The sequence below is a fragment of the Tasmannia lanceolata genome, unplaced genomic scaffold (assembly GCF_043159265.1).
Source record: "Tasmannia lanceolata isolate RefF3 unplaced genomic scaffold, GAP_Taslan_0.1 ptg000018l, whole genome shotgun sequence".
Classification (NCBI taxonomy): Eukaryota; Viridiplantae; Streptophyta; class Magnoliopsida; order Canellales; family Winteraceae; genus Tasmannia; species Tasmannia lanceolata.
In genome coordinates this window covers 22,017,307-22,040,990 of record NW_027518695.1, presented here as the reverse complement: position 1 = coordinate 22,040,990, position 23,684 = coordinate 22,017,307, and the positions used below count along the sequence as shown (strand labels likewise).

Genomic DNA, 23,684 nt, shown 5'->3' with positions numbered 1-23,684 from the left:
ACCTTGCAATTGGCTATAAAATGGCCATTTCCCACCAAATGTAAGAGACTTTTGATTTGGAAATTGAAATTTGGGGATTTTTAGTAGCTAGACCTAATTTCTACAAAACTTTTATTTTAGATGGAAATTCTCCTTTTGGAGAAAAACATCTCATTTGAAATTCAAGGACGGAGGCGTAGAAGCTCTCCAGCTTGATCTTGCATTCACCAGCCATTACACCTTGTTTCTGCAAGGATCGTTGTGGAAAAGGCCAAGCATCAACTTGCTTGGTGGTTTCAGTATCTTCTTAAAGATCTTCAAAGAAAGAACAATGATTCTTATGCAGGACAATACCTAATTTAGGGACAATCCGACACTCCTAATGGGATTAAGACTTTATGACAGTTTAGGGCTTACGCGAAAAACTAAAAGAACACTTAACAACTAACCTTGGGCTGAATTAACGCCTAATTAATCTATGGACAACAGCAATAATGAGACCTAAATAGCATAAATAATTGTAAAGATCATAATTAAGCATGAACTAAACCTTATACAAATCAATCAAAGCAATAAGGATTCATAAGATGAATTGATAATCGAAGGATTAGTCTGAAACTAGGCCTACGTATGTAACCAATTAAAAGAACTAAAAGATAATGTAAAACCTATTAATTAGATGTAACAAAAGCATGCGAAATTAATAATAATCAATGAAGAAAAAGAAAAAAAATGTCCACCAGTAGGAATTGGGTCAAAACAGTCTAGATTTAGGCCGTAGGGGTATTTTGGTATTTTCAACAAATATGGAAATTGAAGGAAATTGCTCTCCAGATCTTAGGTAAGTGTTTATGTAGGTAAAAGAAAGGTAATTCTAGGGTTTAGATTCTGATTTGATAGTAGGTTTAGGCTATGGGTCTTTAAAATGGGTTTCCGAGCTTGAAAAGGGTAAAACTTGCAATAGGGTTTAAAAAGGTTTGAAAGTTGAGATTCTTGTGAGTTTTAGGTGAGGTTTAATCACTAGAACAATCCTGCAAAATCTCAAAACAAGATTTTGAAGAACAAGGGAGATCTATGGATTTTGGGTTTTTCTTGTTTTAGGGTTCAAAAACAAAGAAAATAGAAAATATGATTTACTAACCTTGTTTGTGCTGATTTGATTGAAGAAATAGAAAAAAATAGGTGAGAGGAGATGAGAGAAGATGGTTCCAAACCACCAGGAAGAGAAGAGTAGAAGTTCCAAGCTTCAATGGCTCACAAGAAAAACGTCAATTTTATTCAATATTCAAAAAGTCCCTTACATTGCTTTATGAGAAAAGAAACCCTAGAAGATAACTTAAAGCCTAAGCAACTAATCTCAACCATTCATCTAATCCAAAGTAAACTAAGTAAAGTTCAAAACTTACCAAAAATAGTAATCCAGTAATAGACGTATACCACTTCCTAAAAACACTCATAACTTTTTTTTTTTTTTGAATGGTATCAGAATTCATTAAAAGAAGACTGAGAAGGTCCCCCTTACAGTACAAAGACACACATACAAGCCACGAAAGACAGTTACAACCCCGCAATATTCAATTAGGGCGGAAGAAAATCAAAAAGCTCTAAAACCTGCTTCGAAACTCCATCTTTTGCCAACTTATCTGCCATAGCGTTAGCAAATCTTCTCACATGCTGGTATAATACCGAAAGCCCTTCTGAGAGATCTTTTATCTCATCAAAGAAATGAAGAAATCTCTACGGAGGACTCAAAGGGCCCCTAAGCCATCTTATAACATTAAGCGAGTCACCCTCTACAATGCAACTGCCTAATCTATCCCTTTCCATACTCAGAATGCCTTGGTGAACTGTTCTTACCTCTGCCTTACTCGAATCTGCTGTTCCGATTGGACCATAAAAAGCCTTAATGACCTCACCGGCACAGTCTCTCAGGACGCCACCGATCCCAGCAGGGCCAGGATTACCCAAGCTGGAGCCATCAAAATTTAATTTTACTAGCCCCTCAGGGGGAGGGCGCCAGACGTGAGTAGTTACATTAATATTCTCCTTACTATTACATACTACTCCCTATCCCTCCCACAGATCAAAGGCCGAAACAAATTGGAAAAGCGGAAGAGCCCGAGTCCAAGAGATAGTTAGTGAAATGGCCTTGATGAATAAAAAATAAGAAGATTTAGCTTTACCTTCGAACACTCTATTATTCCTTTCAATCCACAGAACCCATAATATGGCCATCAATGAAAGCCACCATAAAGTCTTTCCTTTTTTCCCCCATGGATTACATGGCCAGCCTGCAAATAATTCTTTAAGAGAGGAGGGAAAAACGCAATTCATTCCAAACCTTTCCAGAATCCTTCCCCATACCTCACGAGCTGCTTTGCAGTGGATGAAGATGTGATCTACCGACTTCCCTGATTCGATACACAGAGCACAATGGTCGATAATCAGCATATTCCTCTTTCTCAGAAAGTCCACCGTTTGGATCCTGTTGCCTAACGCTGACCAGCCAAAGAAACAAACTCTTGGAGGAGCCTTTATTTTCCACACCCTTGCTGCCAATGGATTTTCCTCGTAAGACATCAAACTATTATAGAAAGACTTGACTGAAAAGCATCCAGACAAATTTAAAACCCAAAGCCGTCTATCCACCCCTGTTAAGCTGATGTAATTCTGATCAAGGACCTGAAAGAAATTGAGCACCGAAGGCAATTCTCTATCAAAGAAATTCCTCCTAAAGAGAGGTTTCCATATAACTTTACCAGCTATTCTTTCATAACAATCTTTCACTAATGCTGACTTATCATCAGCAACTAAAAATAGGTCAGGGAATAAAACTTTTAAGGGGGAACTAGAGCACCACCGCATGGACCAAAAGGAGATCCTGTCGCCAGAATACACTCTGTATCTAACACCTCGATCAAAATTGGAGTTTAGACAGAGAATATCCCTCCAAATTGTCACCCCTGGTTTGCACAAGCTATTCAGAGAAACCCAGTTACCTGGAGCAACACCATATTTCCCTGATATTACTTTAGCCCATAGTCTCTCGCTTTTTCCTCCCCAAACCTCCACAGCCATTTTCCCATTAAGGCTTGATTAACCTGCTTGATCCTTCTGATACCGAGGCCTCCTCCTTGGACTGGCTTGCAGATATTTTCCCAACTAACTAAAGCCAAAGACCTCTTCTTCTCCGATCCCCCACACAGAAATCTTCTCTGAATCTGTTCAATACGCTTAATAACATTCACAGGACATTTAAATAACGATAACTGATAAATGGGAATATTGGCCAAAACTGCCTTAATCAAGGTTAATCTTCCTCCTTTAGAGACCAAATTCCTCTTCCAAGTATCTAGTCTTCTTTCGATTCTTTCCACAATGGGATCCCATGCACATTTGTGAGGTCGACCCATCCCCAAAGGCAGACTTTCCAATGAACAACCCATGATATTGGCTAGACTAGATGCTTCTGCCTCATCGATATTCACAACATACAATCTTGATTTAGAGAAGTTTGATCTGAGCCCTGTTACTAATTCATAACAACAGAGAATCGCCTTAAGGTTGAGAATCTTTGAGGCCTGGGGGGAGCTAAAATGTAAAGTATCATCCACAAATTGTAAATGCGATACCTCAATCCCATTTTGGCTGCATTTAACCCCTGAGACCAGACCCTCCAATCTTCCTTTCAACAACAGCACGCTCAAGGCTTCGGCTACAATTACAAATAGAAAGGGAGAGAGAGGATCCCCTTGGCGCAAGCCTCGGGAAGATTTGAAAAAACCTTTTGAAGAGCTATTAATAAGAATGGAAAAACAGGCTGAAGATAAACAGCTTCTAATCCACCCTCGCCACTTCACACCGAAACCCATCCTTTCAAAAAAATAATCTAAACAGTGCCAATCCACTCTGTCATACGCTTTTTTCATGTCCAGCTTACAAATAACACCTTGCTCACCTGATTTTGCCATCCAATCCACCATTTCATTTGCCACCAGCGAGCAATCCAAAATTTGTCTCTGGCTAACAAAGGCACACTGATTTTCAGAGATGATAAAGGGAAGGACCATCTTTATTCGGTCCGCCAATACTTTTGACAAAACCTTATAAAGGCAACAGACCAGACTAATAGGCCTGAAATCAGAGACTTTCACCGCTCCTTTAACTTTTGGCACGAGAGCAATAAAGGTGGCGCCAGTTCCTCTGTCCAACTCCATACCAGCATAAAATTCTTGAAAAAATGACATTATATCTCCCTTCACATACTCCCAACAAACCTGGAAGAAGGCGAGGCAGAAACCATCCGGCCCCGGAGCTTTGTCACGATTCATCGAGAAGACCCCTTTCTCCACCTCCTCCTCCGAAAATGGCCTTTCCGACATCGAGTTTAATTAGCATCAAGAGATTTAAAAACCACCTCGTCCAGCCTAGGCCTGACTATATTTTCCGCTGAATATAACGATCTGTAGTAGTCCACAATTTCCTTGGTAATCGCATCTTTGCTAAAAGATAAGGATCCCTTAACCTCCAATGCCTCGATTCTATTATTCCGTCTCCTTGCACTGGCCATATTATGACAGTAAGTGGTGTTTTTATCTCATTCTTTTAACCAATTTACTCTGGACTTCTGCCTCCACGATATTTCTTCCTGTAGGAGAAGGCCTTGGTGTTCCTCCTTGACTTTTCCCAGTTCATTCAAATCGTCCTCTGAAGCTAACCTTTCCTCATCAGCCAAAGAAATGACCCTGATTCGATTTTGTAACCATAATTTTCTCTCATGAATTGCCTCTAATCTGTGGGAATTCCACTCTTTGAGCCTTTTTTTAACAAATCTGAGTTTCTCCCCTATAATAACATCAGCCGCCTCTTCAACCTTGTATGATACCCACCATCCCCCCATCATCTCGTCCATTTTTGGGATTTCTAACCACGCTAAATCGAATCTGAACGGGGAGGGCCCCCATGAATCCAATCTTGGATCCAACAAAAGCGGGCAATGATCAGAAACTGAATGAACGAGCGCCTTCTGACACACTTCCGGGAACATAGAAATTCAAACAGGGCAAAACAAAAAACGATCTAATCGACTTTTTCTGGAATTTCTGGACCAAGAGAATTTAGCCCCCTTTAGCGGAATATCAATCAATTCATTCTCAGCAATGAAATCTGAGAATTCAATCATATTCTGAGAAGTTCTGCGACACCCCAGCCTTTCTTCGACCCTTCTGATTTCATTAAAATCTCCCCCCAAACACCAAGGATTTATCCATTTACTTCTAATCATAGTAAGTTCCTCCCACAGCTGGCGCTTCACCATCCTGTCTGTAGGACCATAAATTCCTGAGAAAGTAACCACATCCGCGTCTCCCACCTTTCTGAGAACTATTGAAACGGAATACTGGCCTACCCAAGAATCTTGGATCTCCCATTTTGATTGATCCCACGTGACTAATATACCTCCTGCAGCTCCAACAACATCCAGAGATAACCAATCCCAATTCGCATTGCCGCCTAAACTCATGACCAGAGCTCTGTTGACGACCCCATCTTTGTTTCTTGGATACAAACTAAAACCGGCTTATTAATTTTTACTATTTCTTTAACCTGAGCATTTTTTTCTAAAGACCCCAAACCATTTACATTCCATGATATAATCTTCATGAAAAACCAGACGACCGCGGTGCACTTCCCCTAGGGCAATTTCTTCTATTACCCCTCACATTACGAATAGCTTGCTTTCTGGCGGTAGAGTTACCATAATTCACATCCGATTTTAGTTTTGTTAGCTCCCGTAACAACTTCCTGACGCCTTCAACACTTGAAGGATCTGAAAAATTCCGATGATCCATTTCTCTTATCTCTGCAACTCTGAACATAGACCTCAGCTGATCTTCCGGCCCTGAGTATGTCAAACCTAAGACTCTGCTAGTGGAAATGATATGGTTCACAAAAATCTCCAATATTTCAGATTTAGGGTCGACCCAGGAAATGGGTCTAAGATTTTCCTCCACTTTTATAACTAAAGCTAGGCTGTCCCTCTCTGAAGCTTCTCGGGAAGGAGACCCACTTCCGCTATAAGCTGCCTCATCCATATTCTCCCACCTAGCGATTTGAGAAATACCGTCCATCGTTTGGCTAGAACAAAGGGAGTTTAGGCCTTTCTCTGATGAGTCCACCCATAATTGACTAGGGCATACTTCCTTTCCTGAGTGAAAACCCCTTTGTGCCTCCCCGAAGATTTGAATCGAATCACTTGAAACAAGAGAAGGATTGCCCAGATCTGTGGATTCCACATAATATTGATCCTGGTACCCCCCCCCCCCCCTCTTTAATGGAACATAACCCTCTTGATCACCTCCGAAACTAGGCCCATCATGGGAAGCTTCAGAAAATTCGTCGGAAAGATTGATCGCTAGACGAGATTTTCCATCAGAGGCCTTATCTCCGAGAAAACTAATACGAGATTTTGGAATCTTGAGATGCTCAACAGATACCGACAACTGTATCAACGGTGAAGATGGGCTACTCTCACCTACTTTGAAAAAGCCGTGATGACTTCATCCCTTTTCGATGACCCAGCCACTTTAAAAGGGGAAAGCCCATTAATAACCTTTTCATAAAGGCCCAATGCATTGGGCGGGCTACGAGGGGCCCACGAATCCAGAATACACGAATCCGACGGAGGGGGACTCTCTAATCGAATCAACGGAGATGGAACGACATGGGGAATTGAAATTTGAAAAGCTGATTTCCGCCGGATGGGAGAGCTTTCTCCATACGCCACAACACCCGTCCACTGTAGTCCAGAAACTACGTGCATGTCTCTTGTCCCATCTTTCCATTTTCTCACGCTAACACTGTTTGAAGGATACACGTAGCTGGGTAGGTGAAAAGAAGGAGAAGCGCATGTTAGCCCTACAACACCTTGTTTGCTACCGAGCGCCATCGTCTTCTCCGACTGCCCCTTTCCAAATTTACAGGGAGAACCCGACCATGGTTGCTGAAATAAAGCTGATGTTTCCTCTGATTGTCGAACATTGTGTACAGAAGGGCGAGTGACATTTCTTGCCGCCAACAACCAATATACTGTTTCATCAATGCATACCAGAAGCTTGATAGAATCTGGTGCGGATGATGTTGTCATAAGTAGGACCAACGCTTTCTCGTAGCCATCACCTTCATCACAGGAACCATCTGTTGCTAACACTTCCGATTTGACATCCTATTTTTCCGAAGTTTTCTACAACCCATGCATGGGGAGGGAGACCTTCAATCGACCACCACGAAGAAGTGAAAGTCCCTGAGAATTTATCCTTCCATTCACATAACTCTTCAAAAGGGTTATCCTCAGCAATAGACCATCGTAGCCTGCAGTCAATATACGAAGCATCCGGAGATGAAGTTATAGCGAACTCCCCTTTGGCAATCTGCAATATATCGAATTCTGCTGAAATCCCCGAAGATTTCTCTAGCCACCTCTTCAACTCCATAGAGTCTTTAACTGCTCCAGTTTTAGTTTTACCCCATATGGTTCTTTGGAGGCCAAATCTAGAGCCCAACTCTATGGATTCAGCCCATATTTCTTCAGGGCATATAGTAAGACTGTCTATCACTTCCGGAGCTACTGCGGCAGATTCCACCACCGGCTGACTCCCAACAGCCTCTACTGGGCTCCTTGATACCTCCTCCTCTGGTCTTTTATTCAAAATATTTCTGGGAAGTTGCTTCTTTAGAGTTCTGATTGAGCTGGACGAAATTTTTTTTTGGAATCCAGCTGGGATATTGAAATCAAAACCAGGCCACACCTTCCTGCATCTGTAACATTCGGGTCTTCTTCTGAAATTTAAGAAATTGCACTTTGAGCACCTCCAGTCCCCCAGGTTACTTTCTTTGCAATTGCTCCTCTCTGCGACTTCGTTTAATTTTCCAACTGACGTCTGAGCTTTCCCCTCCTTTGAAGTAGTATTTTTTCCCCCGGCCATCGTTATTACGATTTCCGAAAACGGGCTGGAAGGCAAATCGACTCTTCTCCAAACCATTTGAATGCATATTCTTCGTATACTCCTCCATTCGATCAGTTTAGCCAAACCAATCTTACCTGATTCACAATGTGCAGACCACTCTCTCCTCACACATCTGAGGATGAGTCGGAAGCAGAAGAAGAGAACGAAATGGGAAACGATTCAGAGACTGAAAATGAATATGATGAACCAGAAGTGTATACTGTAGGGGAGTCAGACTCGGAAACAGAGTACTTCCACCAATACAGACGAAGAAGAGGAAGAAGATGATGCAGGAGAAGAGGAAGGAACAAGCAGAGAATCAGAGACAGCAGGAACGACCGAAGAAGAAGAGACAGCAGAAATGGGAGGGGAGATAGCGATCCCACCCAGGAGACCCCACACCCGAACGTCTGGGACACGCCGGAGAAGACGCTCCACACCTGACACCCACGATTCAGAACCTTTTCTTTCAACCTTTCAAAACCCGTCTGCTCCCCAGAGGATTAGTCCGAACAGAATCAGTAGAAGTCCGAGCCCCATGTTCTACTTAGCTTCGGCGTCGGACGACGAGCCCCACTCACCGGACTAATCTTTCTTGGGAAGTTGATTTCTCCATCTTCATTCTTCACCGTTTTTCTTTTTATTTTTTGTTCTCATAACTTTCTCAAAACACATCCAAATTATGTGATCTTGGGCTCATTAGATAGGTAATTGAAAAACCTTTCTAACAATACCAAAACACGGCAAACGGATGAAAAGTAGGCTACAAATAAAATGACGAAAATAGGAAGTAAATATTAAAAAAAGACGCCCATGTCTGTGGTCCATGCTAGAGTCCCTACGATCAGCCTCATCCACGTCTACGCTTGTAAACCTTGAATCCACGCCCATTGTTGATGTCCCCATCAGATTCAGTTGCTGTTTGTTCATGAATCTTAAGTTTGATGCAACTTGCAAGTGCTTAGATCAGAGGTTTGTCTGCAATTGAATAAGGACTTGAGGCGTTTCTAGAGAAAAACTCAGAAATTTTAGACATGGCGGGTCTCAGTCTGATTGAATTGGTCCACCGATTACAGTCTTTGAGATTTTGAAGTCTTTTATGCTCGAGAACGGTCCTTACATGGTTGTAGCTGAAGTGTTAAATACAAGAATATTCAATATTGACTCCTGGTCGTAATTCCACTTAGATGAATAAATCCTGCCGCAAATGTCATGAACTCAGGGATATTTTGAGCTTCATACAACTCACTGTTTTAGGGTGAAACTGGTCCTTAAGTTTGATATGTTTTGAATGTAAGTGGCCTCATCGGATGTTATATGGCTTGTCATATGAATGGATCTGAATGTTGAATTAAAACCTTTTTTTTTTATGACGCAGGGTGTCCCCACGCCCTTCAGGAGTTAGGACTATTCCCATACGGATGCACGCGGTGGCCCACAAACCACTTGCATCAGGGTAATTCCGGGTGGGATTCGAACACTCGTCTCCGGGGAGCAAACCCGTGACTTTATGAGATGGTCAGAGGATACTTCACGGGTGGGATTCTAACACTCCCCTCCGGTTTTTTAGATGGCTGCTTGTGAGCCAACCCCCACATTGGAGGTTTCCGCACCTAATGGATGAGATTCAGGACAAAGTGGATGCCTATCCAGTTTCCTTCTAGCATGTTAGAAGGTCTGCCAATACCGAGGTGGAGGGTCTAGCTCGAGCGAGGGTCATTAGGCCTTGCCTGGAAGTTTTTTATTTCCTTCCTCCTTGAGACAGAGTGACTGAGTTTTTTGTATTTGTCATGTTTCTTTCTCTTCTTCTGACCATCCCTGTCAAGGTTGTAGTTGTGGATCCTTATTAATAAAAGCCCTTTACCATTCAAAAAAAAAATAAATTTGTAGATATTTTGATCAACATAAACATCCGTGAAGTATCCACGTATGAGTATTGGTATCGTAGTGTGCTGGACACAGTAGCTTGGCCTACACATGTATTCGTATGTCATAGATGCGCAAATGTATTTTGCAGATGTGAATAGTACCTGAGTTTAGGGTCATCACTATATGTTGTATTAATTTTATAGTTGAAATGGACTTAGTTTTTTTTTTTCTGAAATGGTTATGAACTTCTTAGCTTAGAATATTATCTTGTTAATTTTTCCGGAATTCCTTGTAATTTTGTGTTTGTACTATAATACGATCTCTTATTGATATTTTTTGGAATTCCTTATGATTTTTATGTTTTTCATAATTTTCTAGAAAAGTCATTGTGAGCCGTCTTGAAAGATAATTGTTAAAAAGTACAGTCTTGATTGATCTGAATTGAGTCTTGCTTGAGTTTGTGAACCATGTTGTAGAGTTTTGACCTCCCCCATCCCTTTATTCATGTTTGTAGTAAATGCAAGTTGGTAACTTATGTCTTTGGAAGTTCAACCATGTCTAAGTTATTGTGTTTAAGACATTGGCCTTTCTTCATAGCTGTTTACCTGGGGTATGGCTTTACTCTTAAATCTGAAGTCTCACGTGTGAATACTAAACCTTTAATGAAGTGTTTGCGCAGTATAGTTTAGTAGGATAAATGAAATAGCAATGAGTATGTTGTCTTCTCGCATTTATGCTATAGGATGAATCCTTCTTTCTCTATTTTCTTTTTCGGTAACTTATGTCTTTGGATGTTCAACCATGTCTAAGTTATTGTTTTTAAGACATTTGCCTTTCTTCATAGCTGTTTAGGGGTATGGCTTTACTCTTAAATCTGAAGTCTCACGTGTGAATACTAAACCTTTAATGAAATGTTTGGGCAATATAGTTTAGTAGGATAAATGAAATAGCAATGAGTATGTTGTCTTCTCACATTTATGCTATAGGATGAATCCTTCTTTCTCTATTTTCTTTTTCCTTTTTTTTGTGCATACTGGAGGTTATATTTGTACATTCATATGCATTAAAATGCTCAACATTGTTTTTTGCATAACCCATTCTTTTGATTTTTTTTATTAGGTGACTGTTGTGAACCCTGCCATGGAATCAGCACTGGCTATTCTGCAAAGATTTGCTGTCGCTGCCCACAATGGAAAAATCCCAAAAGATCGTTTGCGTTTTGGCGCTGCTTGGAGACATCCGCCTCACGCAGACAACCCTGCTCATTGTTTGGAGTGGGCAAAGCTTCAACTAATGGATTTTATCCAGTCTCTAGTCAATACTGAATTTGGGGTAATTGTCCTTTTACGTTTTATGGTTTATTGTCTTATACTTGTTGTTGACAAACTATTGACTATGGTATTGGATGAACTATCTGAATTTGCTGATGAACGAAGGCCACGTTTGGATACCTCATGTTTTTGTATTTGGATTTGAGTTTTCGATACAAAATACATCAATCATCCTCATGCTCATGTTGTACGAGAGAGAGAGAGAGAGAGAGAGAGAGAGAGAGAGAGAGAGAGAGAGAGATAACACAAGTTTTTTTTAACTCTGAAAGTCGAATACATCACGAGGACAAGGCTTCCCACCAATGCACCGTAAATTTTACAATACCCCAGCAGAAACCCCAAATAAGCACCTAAACAGAGTCCACGGTATAAGAGATCAGGAGTGTAAGAGAAACTAATCATAAAAACAATTAAAAATCACCAAAAAATAACCATAAATAGAAATTATTGTTCGCAACAAATTTCACATGCATGAAAAAGAGAATCACACATAAAAGATACTGGGATCAAATTTCCCTTTTGAGAGAAGATGTTTTATTAATTTTGGTAGGCATCGTACACTTCCGGCTTTATTGGCTGTTAATTACATTTCTTGAAGAAAGAAAATACCTCTAGTTATCCATCAAGAGGTCCCCTATCTAAATACAACTTTTAATTAATTATCCTCAAGAAAGATTTGATTTTTGTTAGTCTTGGGGACTTTCTTCATCTTCTCAAACTTTCTTCATTTTCCTTTGGGGAAGTGTCGTCTTTATCGTCTTTCTTCTCCAAGAGGAATGTCTTCTCCCTTTAAGGAGTCTCTGGGAAGAGATTCGTAAGGGACCTTTAGAGAGTCTCTAGAAAGAGTTTCTAAATGGATTTTCTTCTTTCTTCCGAAGAAGAAATGTCTTATTTCTTTTGGGGAAACCACCGTCTTTATCATATTTCTCTCGTAAGAGGAAGGCCTTCTCCCTTTAGGGAGTCTCTGGGAAGAAATCTTCCAAAGACTTTTAGAAAGTCTTTGAAAGAGACTCTGAAGGGATTTTCTTCATCCTTCTCATGAAAGAGAAAGACCTTTCTTTGGGGAAACCGTCGTCTTCATCTTTTTGGGAGGAAACCGCCGTCTTTATCATCTTTCTCCTAGAAAAGAAAGGTCTTCTCCCTTTAGGGAGTCTCTGGGAAGAGATCCTAAAGGGACCTTTTAGAAAGTCCTTGGAAGAGACTCTGAAATGATTTTCTTCGTCCTTCTCATGAAAGAGAAAGATCTTCTTCCCCGAAGAAAATCTGCAAAAGAAGAAGGAAAAAAGAAACTGTTAGCCAAATCTTTCCCACATTTCTCCTTCTGTTTCTTCTGTTTCTCCTTTCGCATAGCTTTTTCTCCCCAGAAAATCCGATTCTTTGCTGAAGGATCTTCCCTCTATTTATAGAATTTTTTTGAAGTGGTTAGGCAACTGTTACCTCACCCTTTATCTCTCAACTTCACGATCTCCACTTCCTCTTTTGTGGGGAGTTACGTAACCTCCTCCATTTTGAAAAGTGGATCACTCATCTCTTACTTTTGGGAGAGTTATTTTGCTCCCTAAAATCTAGGGATTTTTTTCCCCTTAGTCATGGGCTCATTTTTTTTTCATTTTAACTTTTATGTTTATCCTTTTTACTTTAAGGAATAACATGATGTGTAACCACTCCTTTTCTCTCTCGTCTTATTTTAATAAGGGATTTTACTATTATGCCCTCTTTGTAAAATTTCAATCCAACAATCATAAAGTGCAAAGTTTCTTTTGATGAGTGGAACCTTCTAAGACTTGGTTGCGTTGCTTTAATCTGTGAACCCAAAGATGTTCATTTTAACAGTTTTTTCTTCCCGAGTTCTCATTAGAAAGTCGTCTGAGGTCCAAACGGAAATAAGGGTGCAAACCAAGGTTGCCAGAGCGAGAAGCAAAGCAGAAAGCAAGGCGCTCAGGAAGGCGGGAAGCGTGAAGGGTCAGAGGATTTTTTTAATATTTAAATATTTAAAAAATAAAAAATTACTAAAAAATATAAGAAATCATAATATGAACCAAATATTAAAAAAAAAAACACTTTTTATTAAAAGATCCAACATTTACTTAAAGGAAAATCAGTATCAGCTAAAATACCTGTGTGGACCAGTCTGTTGACCAAGGTGTTGACCAGTCCTCACAAGATGAAAAAATTTTAGAAACCAAATTATGAGAATTTTTTTATTGGACTTTTGAGATTTAATAATGTTTGGACATGATAGAATTTATGAAATTTTAAAATTGGAAAAATATCCCATTGTTTGGAAGTTAAGATTTTGACCTAATTTGTTTTTTTTTTCGAATTTTGTACTAGAACTGGAAATTTGACTTTTTATCCTTTTAGATTTGGGTCTTGAAACTATTTTTAATAGATTCAAATGGGGCGCGAGACAACTCTCTCTAAGGAACTCGGCAAAATAGCCCCGTAACTTCGGGAGAAGGGGTGCCTCCTCACAAAGGGGGTCGCAGTGACCAGGCCCGGGCGACTGTTTACCAAAAACACAGGTCTCCGCAAAGTCGTAAGACCATGTATGGGGGCTGACGCCTGCCCAGTGCCGGAAGGGTATTCCCATATTTACATGTAAATCTTGAGTAAATGGACAATAAAAATATTAAAGAAATTTACCAAGAACAGAAGAGGACTAGCAAGAGACAAGAAAGATAGATAGGAAACATGCTACCCATAGAGTGGGAATGGCATTTCTAGGGGTGTAAATGGATATTCGAAAATTTGATTACCGTCCGCATCTGAATCCGTTTCAAGCGGCTATTATCCGAATCCGTTTATGAGATATCCGGCTCTTAGCGGATGCGAATCTGGTAAATGGTAAATCCAATCCGTTTAACATCCGAATCCGAGAAGTACGTCCTTTTTATTTATTATTAATAATATTTATTTTTAGTAATGACACACTATCTTTTGTTTCTAAAAGAAAAGTGAATTTTCTTTGTAGGTAAAGGTCTGGTTTTAGGGTTTGGAAAATTCATTCGAGGAGTAAGAAGGAGAAGAAAGATAAAGTGTTGCAATAAAATGTTCAAATTTGCCGAATAAACGGATACGGATAAATATTCGAATTTGAACAATATCCGCCAGAATCGAATTCGGTAATAGATATTAAATATCTGTCAAATTTGATTCCGAATCCGAATTCGGATAGTCTATACTGTAATCGAATTGGGATATAGCCATATCCGCTTTGAATTCTATCCATTTACACCCCTACGTGTTTCCCACGTTTCCGAAAGGGGATTCCCAAAAATTGGGGAATCGAGAATATTCCCTTTTCCGAACCGCATTTTGGGGAATCGCGATTCCCCATTCTGCGTAGAGATTCCTGCTACTTGGTTCAAACGGAAATATTTCTAGTAAATATTGTGATAAGACTGGGAAAAGTGAGGTTTATCTGGGGTCTGGAAGAGCATTAGGGAACTCATTTGACTTCTGACAATATACAAAATTGGTGCCACATGGTACCTGAAGAAACCATGTCACGGTTGGATTTCCCAGTGGATGAAGAGAAAACTGAAATGACTTTCACATACATACAGTACCACTGAATTGGGGAATGTGTGTACTACCACTGGAGCAAGTTGATTAATATTGGTGCTGCGTCTCAAATGTTCAGAACTCTATGCTTCACAATTACCAGTACTGTCAATGCATAAGGTGACAGTAAACCATATATGTTTTTGGCACCTACTGGTTTTGGAGAAACTCTTTTGTTTTATTCTCCAATTGATTTTCTTTATCTTCATTATTTCCTTCGTAATTCTGGCAAGGAGTGAGTCTCTGGCGCCTACTTGTTTGGAGGATATTTTTTTCTTTCCATTTTAAGTTTCTTTATCTCCAATACTATGTTGTAATTCTATCAGGGAGCGGTTTATAGTATCATCCTGCTTATTTACTGGTTTCATCAGTTTCTGCAATTGCATGTTCCACGTTCAGCTCTACTATAGCCAAAGATGGTGAACTGGCCTAGTTAGAAGCTTTAGTATTTCCGTTTTTTTTTTTTAAATGCTTTAGGGTTTCCATGAATTTTTAGAGTTTGTGCTTGATTAGGAAATTGTAGAAGTTTACTTTAACTAAAGATTTGGTAATTTTTGCTGGACTTAGTTAATTCAGCAATTTGATCATTTAGCAAATCATCCTTTTGGGTTCTTTTTTTAAAGAACCGAAATTTCCGAAACGTTTCGGCGAAGTTTGGTACTTTTCCTACTCACTCTGAATTTCGTTTCGTTTTCCACCGAAACCGAAATATTTCGGCCGAAACAAAACGTTTTGACCGAAATTTAAAACCATGTTTGGGCGGGGAGGGGGGGTCATTTTTGGCTAGTCCTGTATTATTTACCATTGAAAACAATCAAAGGTGAGTTTGACATTGTTGATGTTTCTTTCTCTTCGTCTATTGAGAACTATGATGGACGAAATTGTTTTTGGCTTGATCTGATTTTCTTCATAAAATTTTGCTTCTCAAACAAATCAACATGCTTTGAAAATTCATCTAGCTTATGCTGTTGCTTGAGATTTGAATTAATATGTCAGTTTTTAAATTTAATAGGATATTTTTCTCAACCTGTAGATGTATTCTTCATGTTTTATCTCAACTATTGCCTTGTGTAGGTTAATTATATCGCTGATTGTAGCCTTGAGATACTGGACGATCCTTGTACAAACGCATTGTTAGAGGTAGACATGAGTTCTCCATTACTGGACCATGATATGCCATTTGGTCGTTGTTCCTCCTTGTAAATCTACAGGGCCGTTTGGATACATCGATTTTACAATCACGGTCCTGGATTTTACAAGCTAAAACCTTGATTTTATAAGCTTAAAACCTCGGTTTTATAAGCCAAGAATGTGAAATCCAGGTTTCAGCTTATAAAATCCAGGATTTACCTTATAAAATCCAAGTTTTAGCTTGTAAAACTGGATTTTACAATCTTGAATTATAAAATCCATATATCCAAATGGCCCCTAATATTTTCTTGTGGTATTTTTGATCATTAAACATGTCATTCAGGTTGGTTTATTGTATGCGCAACGAGACCCATCTTTCATTCGTCCCATCAGTCGAGGTATTCAGAGGTGTCTTGTTAGATGGTGAGCTATTTTTAGCTTTTTAATAACCATGAGTTAGATGTGGTTTGTCATTCTCTGCTCTATATTCACTTTCGTTGTTGTTGGGTTGCAGGCTTGTCCATGAAAGGATGCAGTTGAGCTATCAGGATTCACTCTTGTATCTGTGGCATCGATTTATTCGCGGTCGATATTATCGCCATTTGATGAAAGAAGTGGGTTATAAATAGATCATAAATGAAGGTAACCATTTTTACATAAAGATTTATGTTGCTGTAGTCTACTTCAATTTCCGGATAATTAATTTTTTTCACAGGTCATATTTACACCCCCTCATCTGAATGCTGCAGAATGGATATTTGGGAGTGTGATTATTTGTGTTCCCTGTCAAGATCTTTGAGATCATCAAACCCTGTTGCAGAGCATAGACAATTTTTGCAGGCCATAGATTCAGAAATACATAATGGAGGTGGATTAGGGAAGTGAATAAGAACTTTGCTAGGGCTAACTGGGGTGTAGAAGTATTGGGTAGGTGACAGTTTCAGCAAGTAGGGTTCCGAATATCTTGAAATTGATCTCGTGTCTTTCTGAACTTGATGGTGTGTTCTATGCGAAATTGTTGATGGGATTCACATAATTTACTGATTATAGGACACACCTTGTATGTAATGGAAAGCATTCCTGATTCTTGTTAGAGTTTTGGGTTTATTGACCTCCTATAACTGAAACTAATGGTGGGTTTTCTTCGTCTGTAGGTTGGTCACAGTGGTGGAAGTCCAAACCTTAATATATATCTCGGTCTAGAAGACATAGAAAACCCAAAATTTTGAAGGTTGGGTTATTGCTTTACATTATTCTTTCAGTTCCAAGAAGAAGGATTTGCTTATTTGATGAGCCCCATTTTGTAGCATTTTGTTCATTGTTTAAGGGTGTTATAGTTAAGGGCAAACAGATTGTCGCTTTGCAGCACCCGCGGTTTTGCATTGCAAAGGGAAAACAGTTGGTACTAAAGAAAATTTCTGAAAGGGTTTCCATTTGATCTAAACATGAAACTAAAGTTATTCTTGCTCATCCATCTTCATATATAACTGGTTGTATTATGGGTTGTATTATGTTTACAATGTTAGAAGAGTTTTGAATCAAGAAATAATAGAAATGGGATTAGTTTATGTTTTGGTTAATTAAAGGTACAGTGCTATTTTACTTTACTGCTGTGATTTAAGTTTTAACAGATGAGTTGATTGAACGGTACTTTGTTCTAAATTGATCGATGCGCACGTTGTTTTGAGAATCGATTGTTAGTCCAAAACTTATTATTGGAATCATGATTACGTTTATTGTTTTGGATTTTGAGAACCATTTTTGTCAAAAACTGACTATTCGACTCAGAACAACAGCATAATCCCGAATCCAATAATCTCTCTCTCTCTCTCTCTCTCTCTCTCTCTCTCTCTCTCTCATTTTAGTTTATTTCCTCTTCTATCGACTACATTTCCTCTTCCTCAGCACTTATTTGTGTACAACATAAGTAGGACCTGGGACACTCCAATGGACTGTCCAGTTTGAATTTGATTGTGATCACAGATTCACAATAAAGAAAGATTGATTAAAAAAGGACTCCGAAATAGATCCGACTGATAAGAACCAATCCTAATAAAGGTGTCAACGGATCCACTTATGTCTTAGTCACGATCCATTCAAATCCCTTATCAGTCGGATCGGATTCGGTGTGTTCTTCGGATCCTACTTCTTGTGTCCCGGTCACGATCCATTTCTAATTGGACCGTCCATCTCGGAGTGTCCTAGTAGGTCCTACCTACAAAACAGCAAAAAATCTCAGCTTTCTTCATTTGAAATGAACTCTAAAATTTCATCAATTCAGAAAAGAATTAGTCACCATATCTAATAACAATCCATGATTTTGATGAATAATAGAATTTTATTGTTGAAAAGAACCCCAATGTTCGAGCGTGAGTGACGATAAACTTTCTAGTAACTAATCCTTGTTGAGGGTGAGGGGCAAATTTACTGGAAGAAAAACCGATTGAGGAAAGTAAGAGAAAAAGATGTCTGGAAAAGGGGGGAAGTGGAAAGTTGTAAGCGAATCAAAATTTACTTAATTTTATGAAAATACCCCTTCTTTAATACTTAATATAAGAAATACATTGAGGGTATTTTAGTAAAAGGACTTCCGATCGTGACTATACATCATATTTTTTTGCCATGTCTCGTTCACGATCCAAAATTTTTTGAATCTTAAGAAGAGGATCCAAAATATGCTCATGGATCCTTCTAAATTCGGACTATCCATTGGACCGTCCGGGTCCATTGACACCTCTACTCCTAATCAATACAAAGGTGGATCCGAATTGAAACTGATCCATTAACACCAACATTTATAGGCAGACCAGACATTCAATAAATTATTATTATCCCATATTTTTCAAAAAGTATTGTACGTACCACACTATAGGATGATCCAAACCGTCCATGCGATGGGCCATAACGTAAATAGGTTGTGCCCAACACACGATCAAAGAGAATATTTCATACTTCAGTGGTTTTGTGACACCATAAGAAGTGAATAGTCAGGCTTTCATGGTCAGAGGGGGCGGGTGCAAGTGGGAATAAGTCTGACATCTACTTATCTTTACAACCGTTCGATCTTAATCCAACATTCATAAGCCCCGCCAAGATCTTGCTTAGAGAAAATGTGGGAATAAGTCTTGCCACCTTTGAAGGGCAAGTCTCACATGGCTCCACATGGGAGTGATGACCACGTGGCAGTCAGAAGGTGGGGGTGTTTAAGAATTTTGAATTACTCGGTTGAGCAATAACCAGCTATACGCCAATTTTGGACCACCAACTTTTCTTATAAAAGAATATTTCGAAGCATATCCTGTTTCAACATAATAATTTTAGGTTTTATCATTACCTTTGGAAGAAATAATAGTTTGAGAGAAAGAGGGAGCCATAGAAGGGCCCACTCAAATGGCACCACCCTTGGTATGATGGGGGCCCCCACAGTGTAGAAGATATTGGTGTAATTGATTAATCATCAACTTGAAATGTAGGCCATTTTCATGATTCCATCGTTACCGTTCATTTCTCGGCTAGCCGTTGATTGAGTGGTTGGGATCATCTTAAGTTCAATTTTAAAGCTATCATCTCTATTGTCAAGCACTCAAGCTCAGTAAAATGATGAAGGGTGTGGATTTTATATGTGGGTGGGTGGGTCCATAATGCCACCATAATTTGTTTGATTTTAACTAATCAAATTTAAGTACGGAGACCGGTCCTATGAAGATGGTTCTGATGAAGATAGATCTTTAAATCTAACCAAGTCTGGATGCTTAGATCAATAGAATCACAGGCCTGGCCGCGAAAGATTAAGGACCACACCAAGCCTGATGTAGGAGTTGCATGTAGGAAGTTGTTAGTTGTTTGTTACTAGTGGTTAGGTGACGTGGTAAGTTGTTTTCTCTTTAAATAATATCTCATAAAGGAGGAGGACCCTTCCCTGGAAGTGGGTCAAGAGGCCGAGAAGATCAACTCGGTTGCGATCCGGATCGGATTCTTAACACAATGTCTGTTGCTCTCATTAAGCAACCACTTTTTTTGTATGAATATGGTTTAGAGTTAAGTTTCTCTCATGCAGGATGATCTAACCCTCCGATCCCTCTACTAATCAGAGGATTAGGATTTTCTTATCGAAATGATCTTCAAGGTACAACCTATTAATGTTGTGACCCAAGAAATGAACAGTTTGGATCATCCTATTAAGTGGGCTCGCAATACTTTTTGAAATATATTTGACTTCACGCGCCCACAGTATAGTGCTACTGATATTGGCGACATTTGTTTTGATAATTACACAAACTCACCTTGTCTTTTACTGTTTAACTACTGTAAAGATAATCACAATTTCCAAAAAGGAAGTTCTCATAAGCAATTAAGAAAGAAAAGACAAAGTGAGTTAGTGCAATTATCTAAACATGGTAGTGCCAATATCAGTAGCCTTATATGAAATCTCATATTTTACGTTTTCTTGGGATAAAATTGGGAATGAATCATGATAGTCTCCTCCCAGTGGGCATCCAATGTAGAATCCGTAACACTTGCTCTACCGTCATAGCTTTTCCTTTTTTATATTCTTCATTGTCACATGCTATCCTCCAAATGACTAAAACACCCCCAATAAGAGGTTTTCGGCTTTTCTACTATGAGGGCATCTACGGAAAATGACCAAGTTACCTTTTCTTGAACCACACTTATAATAGGTGAGTCAGTTGGCTGAAACGCTTTGCAACTCAGCCAGGTTGGTTTTTTTTTCTTTTCAAACTCGGAAAATAACTTGGGGGTGGGCCTCAAAATTTGTATTTTTTTTTTCGGTAACTCAGAATATGTATCTTTCTACAAGTGAAACTAGGAATGGGGTGGGTGCCCTTGTAAAAACTAGCTAGAAGGACCCCCCCCCCCATTGGCCATCTAAACAAATTTTATTTAAAAGGGCAAATATGGAAAGGGAAATGATATCAGGACAAACCATGTTTTAATAATTGCACAGACCCAACTTGTCTTTTCTTTTTCAATTGCCTTTTGAGAGCTTTATGGGAATTGTAATAACCATTTAACAGCACTTTAAACCTCAAAAGAAGACACTGTGTTAGAAAATATCAAAACAAAGTTGTGCTGATAGCATTTCCCTCTGAAAATGATGCACACAATTATAAAATTAAAGGAACAATAAATGTATATTGTTGTGAAGGACCAATAGGGGTGTCCCGGGCGCCGTGTAGATGGTTTTTTTAGAGGGTGCCCTTCATTTTATCGTTCATCCGCACACTGATCATGTTTCTTTCCTCTGTCATTTGTTTTCTTTGTGGGAAATTTTTTATAGAAATTTTTTACGGTGGTTGTTTTACACCTATACATAGTGGCAAGAACATGGGAAATACGAGATCTTCGCTGAGGGAATTTCATCGTCCTCGGAGGCACGCTGATTTACTGAGATCTTCCCCGAAGGATTTTTCGTCCTTGGAGGCACACTGGGGTCACCACGCCCTAGCTACAACTTGTTGGGACCAAGGTAAAACTCACCCTTAAAAGCTAGCCGTTAAGGGGAGGGTGCCCAAGTCCTTATAAAGCCCCCACATCTATTACTTATCCGATGTGGGATCTTTGCTTTCACATGGAGCCCCCAACATATTTAACACCCAGCCCACTATCTCTATCCAAATCCATGCATATAGTGGTCCCACCATTTTACACTATATTTTGATAGGGTTTTGATTAGGGCTGCAACTTGGGTCGGGTTTTACCCGACCCGCATCGACATGACCCGAAAATAGCTTGGGTTGGGTTCATGTTTCTCAGGTTTCGGGTCGAGCCGGGTCTACAATCCAAAAGCCCGCATGAATCTTGGGTCGAGCCAGGTTTGAAAGGGCCCGACCCGACCCGAGTTACTTAAGTTATAGTATGTATTTTTTTTCCAAAACTTTGTTACTTTAAAAGTGAAAACTTAAAAGTACAACTCACGCTCGCACGCAATCACAGGGGCTCTTTCCATCTTCTATTCGTTTCCCCCTTTAGCTCTAGGGTTTCAAGTTTCAACTAAATAGTTAATGCACTAAATAGTTTGTTGTTTATCTCATATGAGTATAATCATTTTCAATTGGTAATGCATCAATTTATTCTCTTTGAACTAGTTATTAGTTAATGCACTAAAGAGTTTGCCATGCTTGAGTTTTTCTACTTCTATGAGTTGAGTTGCCTTGCCAAACAAGAGTTTTCCTTAAAAAATTGCATCAACGTAAAAAAACCCGACCCGACCCTAGATTTATCATGGGTAGGGCCTGTTGTGAAATTTTCCTCTAAATATAAAATTATGGCGTACCTGATTTCTGAATTTTCTAGAAAAACAGAAAATAAATTTTTAGATGAAACCTTTTCGATGTGGCGAGATGAGGCACGGACTAGGTTGTTATCTTTAAAGTGATTTTACGTCTGCGGACAAAACCTCCGGTGCAACTGATCCGAACGCAATCACCCTCGGGATACAACAGCCCGACGCACCGTCGTTATTTATCTGAGTTGCACGATCAGATAAATCCGAACCAAACAGCGAACACTCTGAATGCCCAACAATTATAATAAAATAGAGAAGGAAGACAATAACAGAACACTATAGATATAATCATGTTCTGTTAACAACAGAGGGAACGAAAGAGGGAACGAAAGCAATGTTCTGTTAAGAACAGTAAAAAATAATGTTCTGTTAAGAACAGAGAGAGAAGACAGATAAAGATAGTATATATTAAAAACGTTGGTAATCATCTGTTTTTATAGACTAAACGTGTTTGTTTAAGACACCATTTTAAAACAGTAAACACGCCATTTTAAAAATGTAAATATCCTATAATGCGTAAAGACATAACCCTTTAATTAGGCCAAACCCAAACCCAAACCACACCACACGCACGTGCACCAGCGCCCACGCCCACGCCCCGACCTGACACAGCACGGCTCGGCTCGGCGCGCGCGCGTGTGTGTGTGTGTTTTTTTTTAATTTGTTCTTTGAAAAATTCCCATGGCAAACAAATTGAATGCCCTTGAAAAGCCTAAGCCTTTGTCTCAACACTCCATCTTATATGGATGGGAGAATTTTTCTCACTTTCCCATCTTGGACTAAACTTTTGAGAGGTAAGAGAGCCTCCTTCAAAAGTTCAAATGTTTTTGTGGGAAATTACAAAAGAAGAGAATCTTTTAAAAATTTGAAAGCAAAAAAGAATCTTTTGCAAAAGCAAATGTCCTTTCATTTTTAATATTAAAAATACTAACAATCCCCCACTTATTTTAATAGAAAAAATACTAGTAAAACTTAATGCTGGGCAATTAGCAAAGTATCACGTATAATAAAGGTGACTATGTCTTGAACCTTCACTTAGTGTTAATGCATTCTAACTGTAAGGAATTGATAGTGACTATGTCTTGGACTACAATCCTTGGGTACAGAGAGACGTGCACCACACACGTGATACTAAAGTGTTCAATTGGTTCCAAAAAGCTCGCACATTATGGTCATGTGCTACATCCCAGTATCCATGTAAGCATAAGAGAATCGGTCCTCTTCTCTTTTGGAAGCGGCCCACTTCCACGCTAAAATGTAGGTGAGTCTATCAAGGATGCTCCTGTCCTAGACTTCCATCCCATACGAGCTATAGATCTCATTAAGAATAATAAGTCAACCTTACAAACGCTTCAGGATATCATGCTTGGGTTACACCATAGGTATGGACATTGAGGTAAACTCGAAATCAGCATGATCGTCCACAAGTTACACTATGACTCATTTTTCCCATTGAAAACCTAGTTCTTGGGATCTCCAGTCCCTAGGTTGGGTATC

General features: G+C 39.3%; 1 protein-coding gene across 3 annotated transcripts in view; it reads left to right on the top strand.

The window, feature by feature from the left end:
* EMB1381 (embryo defective 1381) overlaps nt 1-17,510 on the top strand; it is a 29,568-nt gene extending 12,058 nt beyond the window's left edge. The window contains exons 8-13 of one of the 3 annotated variants that reach the window (XM_077359115.1): nt 10,971-11,183; nt 15,824-15,889; nt 16,224-16,303; nt 16,395-16,522; nt 16,596-16,807; nt 17,035-17,510. In XM_077359115.1, the coding sequence (XP_077215230.1) occupies nt 10,971-11,183; nt 15,824-15,889; nt 16,224-16,303; nt 16,395-16,509 (474 nt within the window). In that variant the 3' untranslated portion in view covers nt 16,510-16,522; nt 16,596-16,807; nt 17,035-17,510. Of the gene's footprint in view, nt 1-10,970; nt 11,184-15,823; nt 15,890-16,223; nt 16,304-16,394; nt 16,523-16,595; nt 16,941-17,034 lie in introns of all 3 variants that reach the window. The other 2 variants (XM_077359112.1, XM_077359114.1) reach the window with 2 other exon arrangements.
* The last annotated feature ends 6,174 nt before the right edge of the window (nt 17,511-23,684 follow it).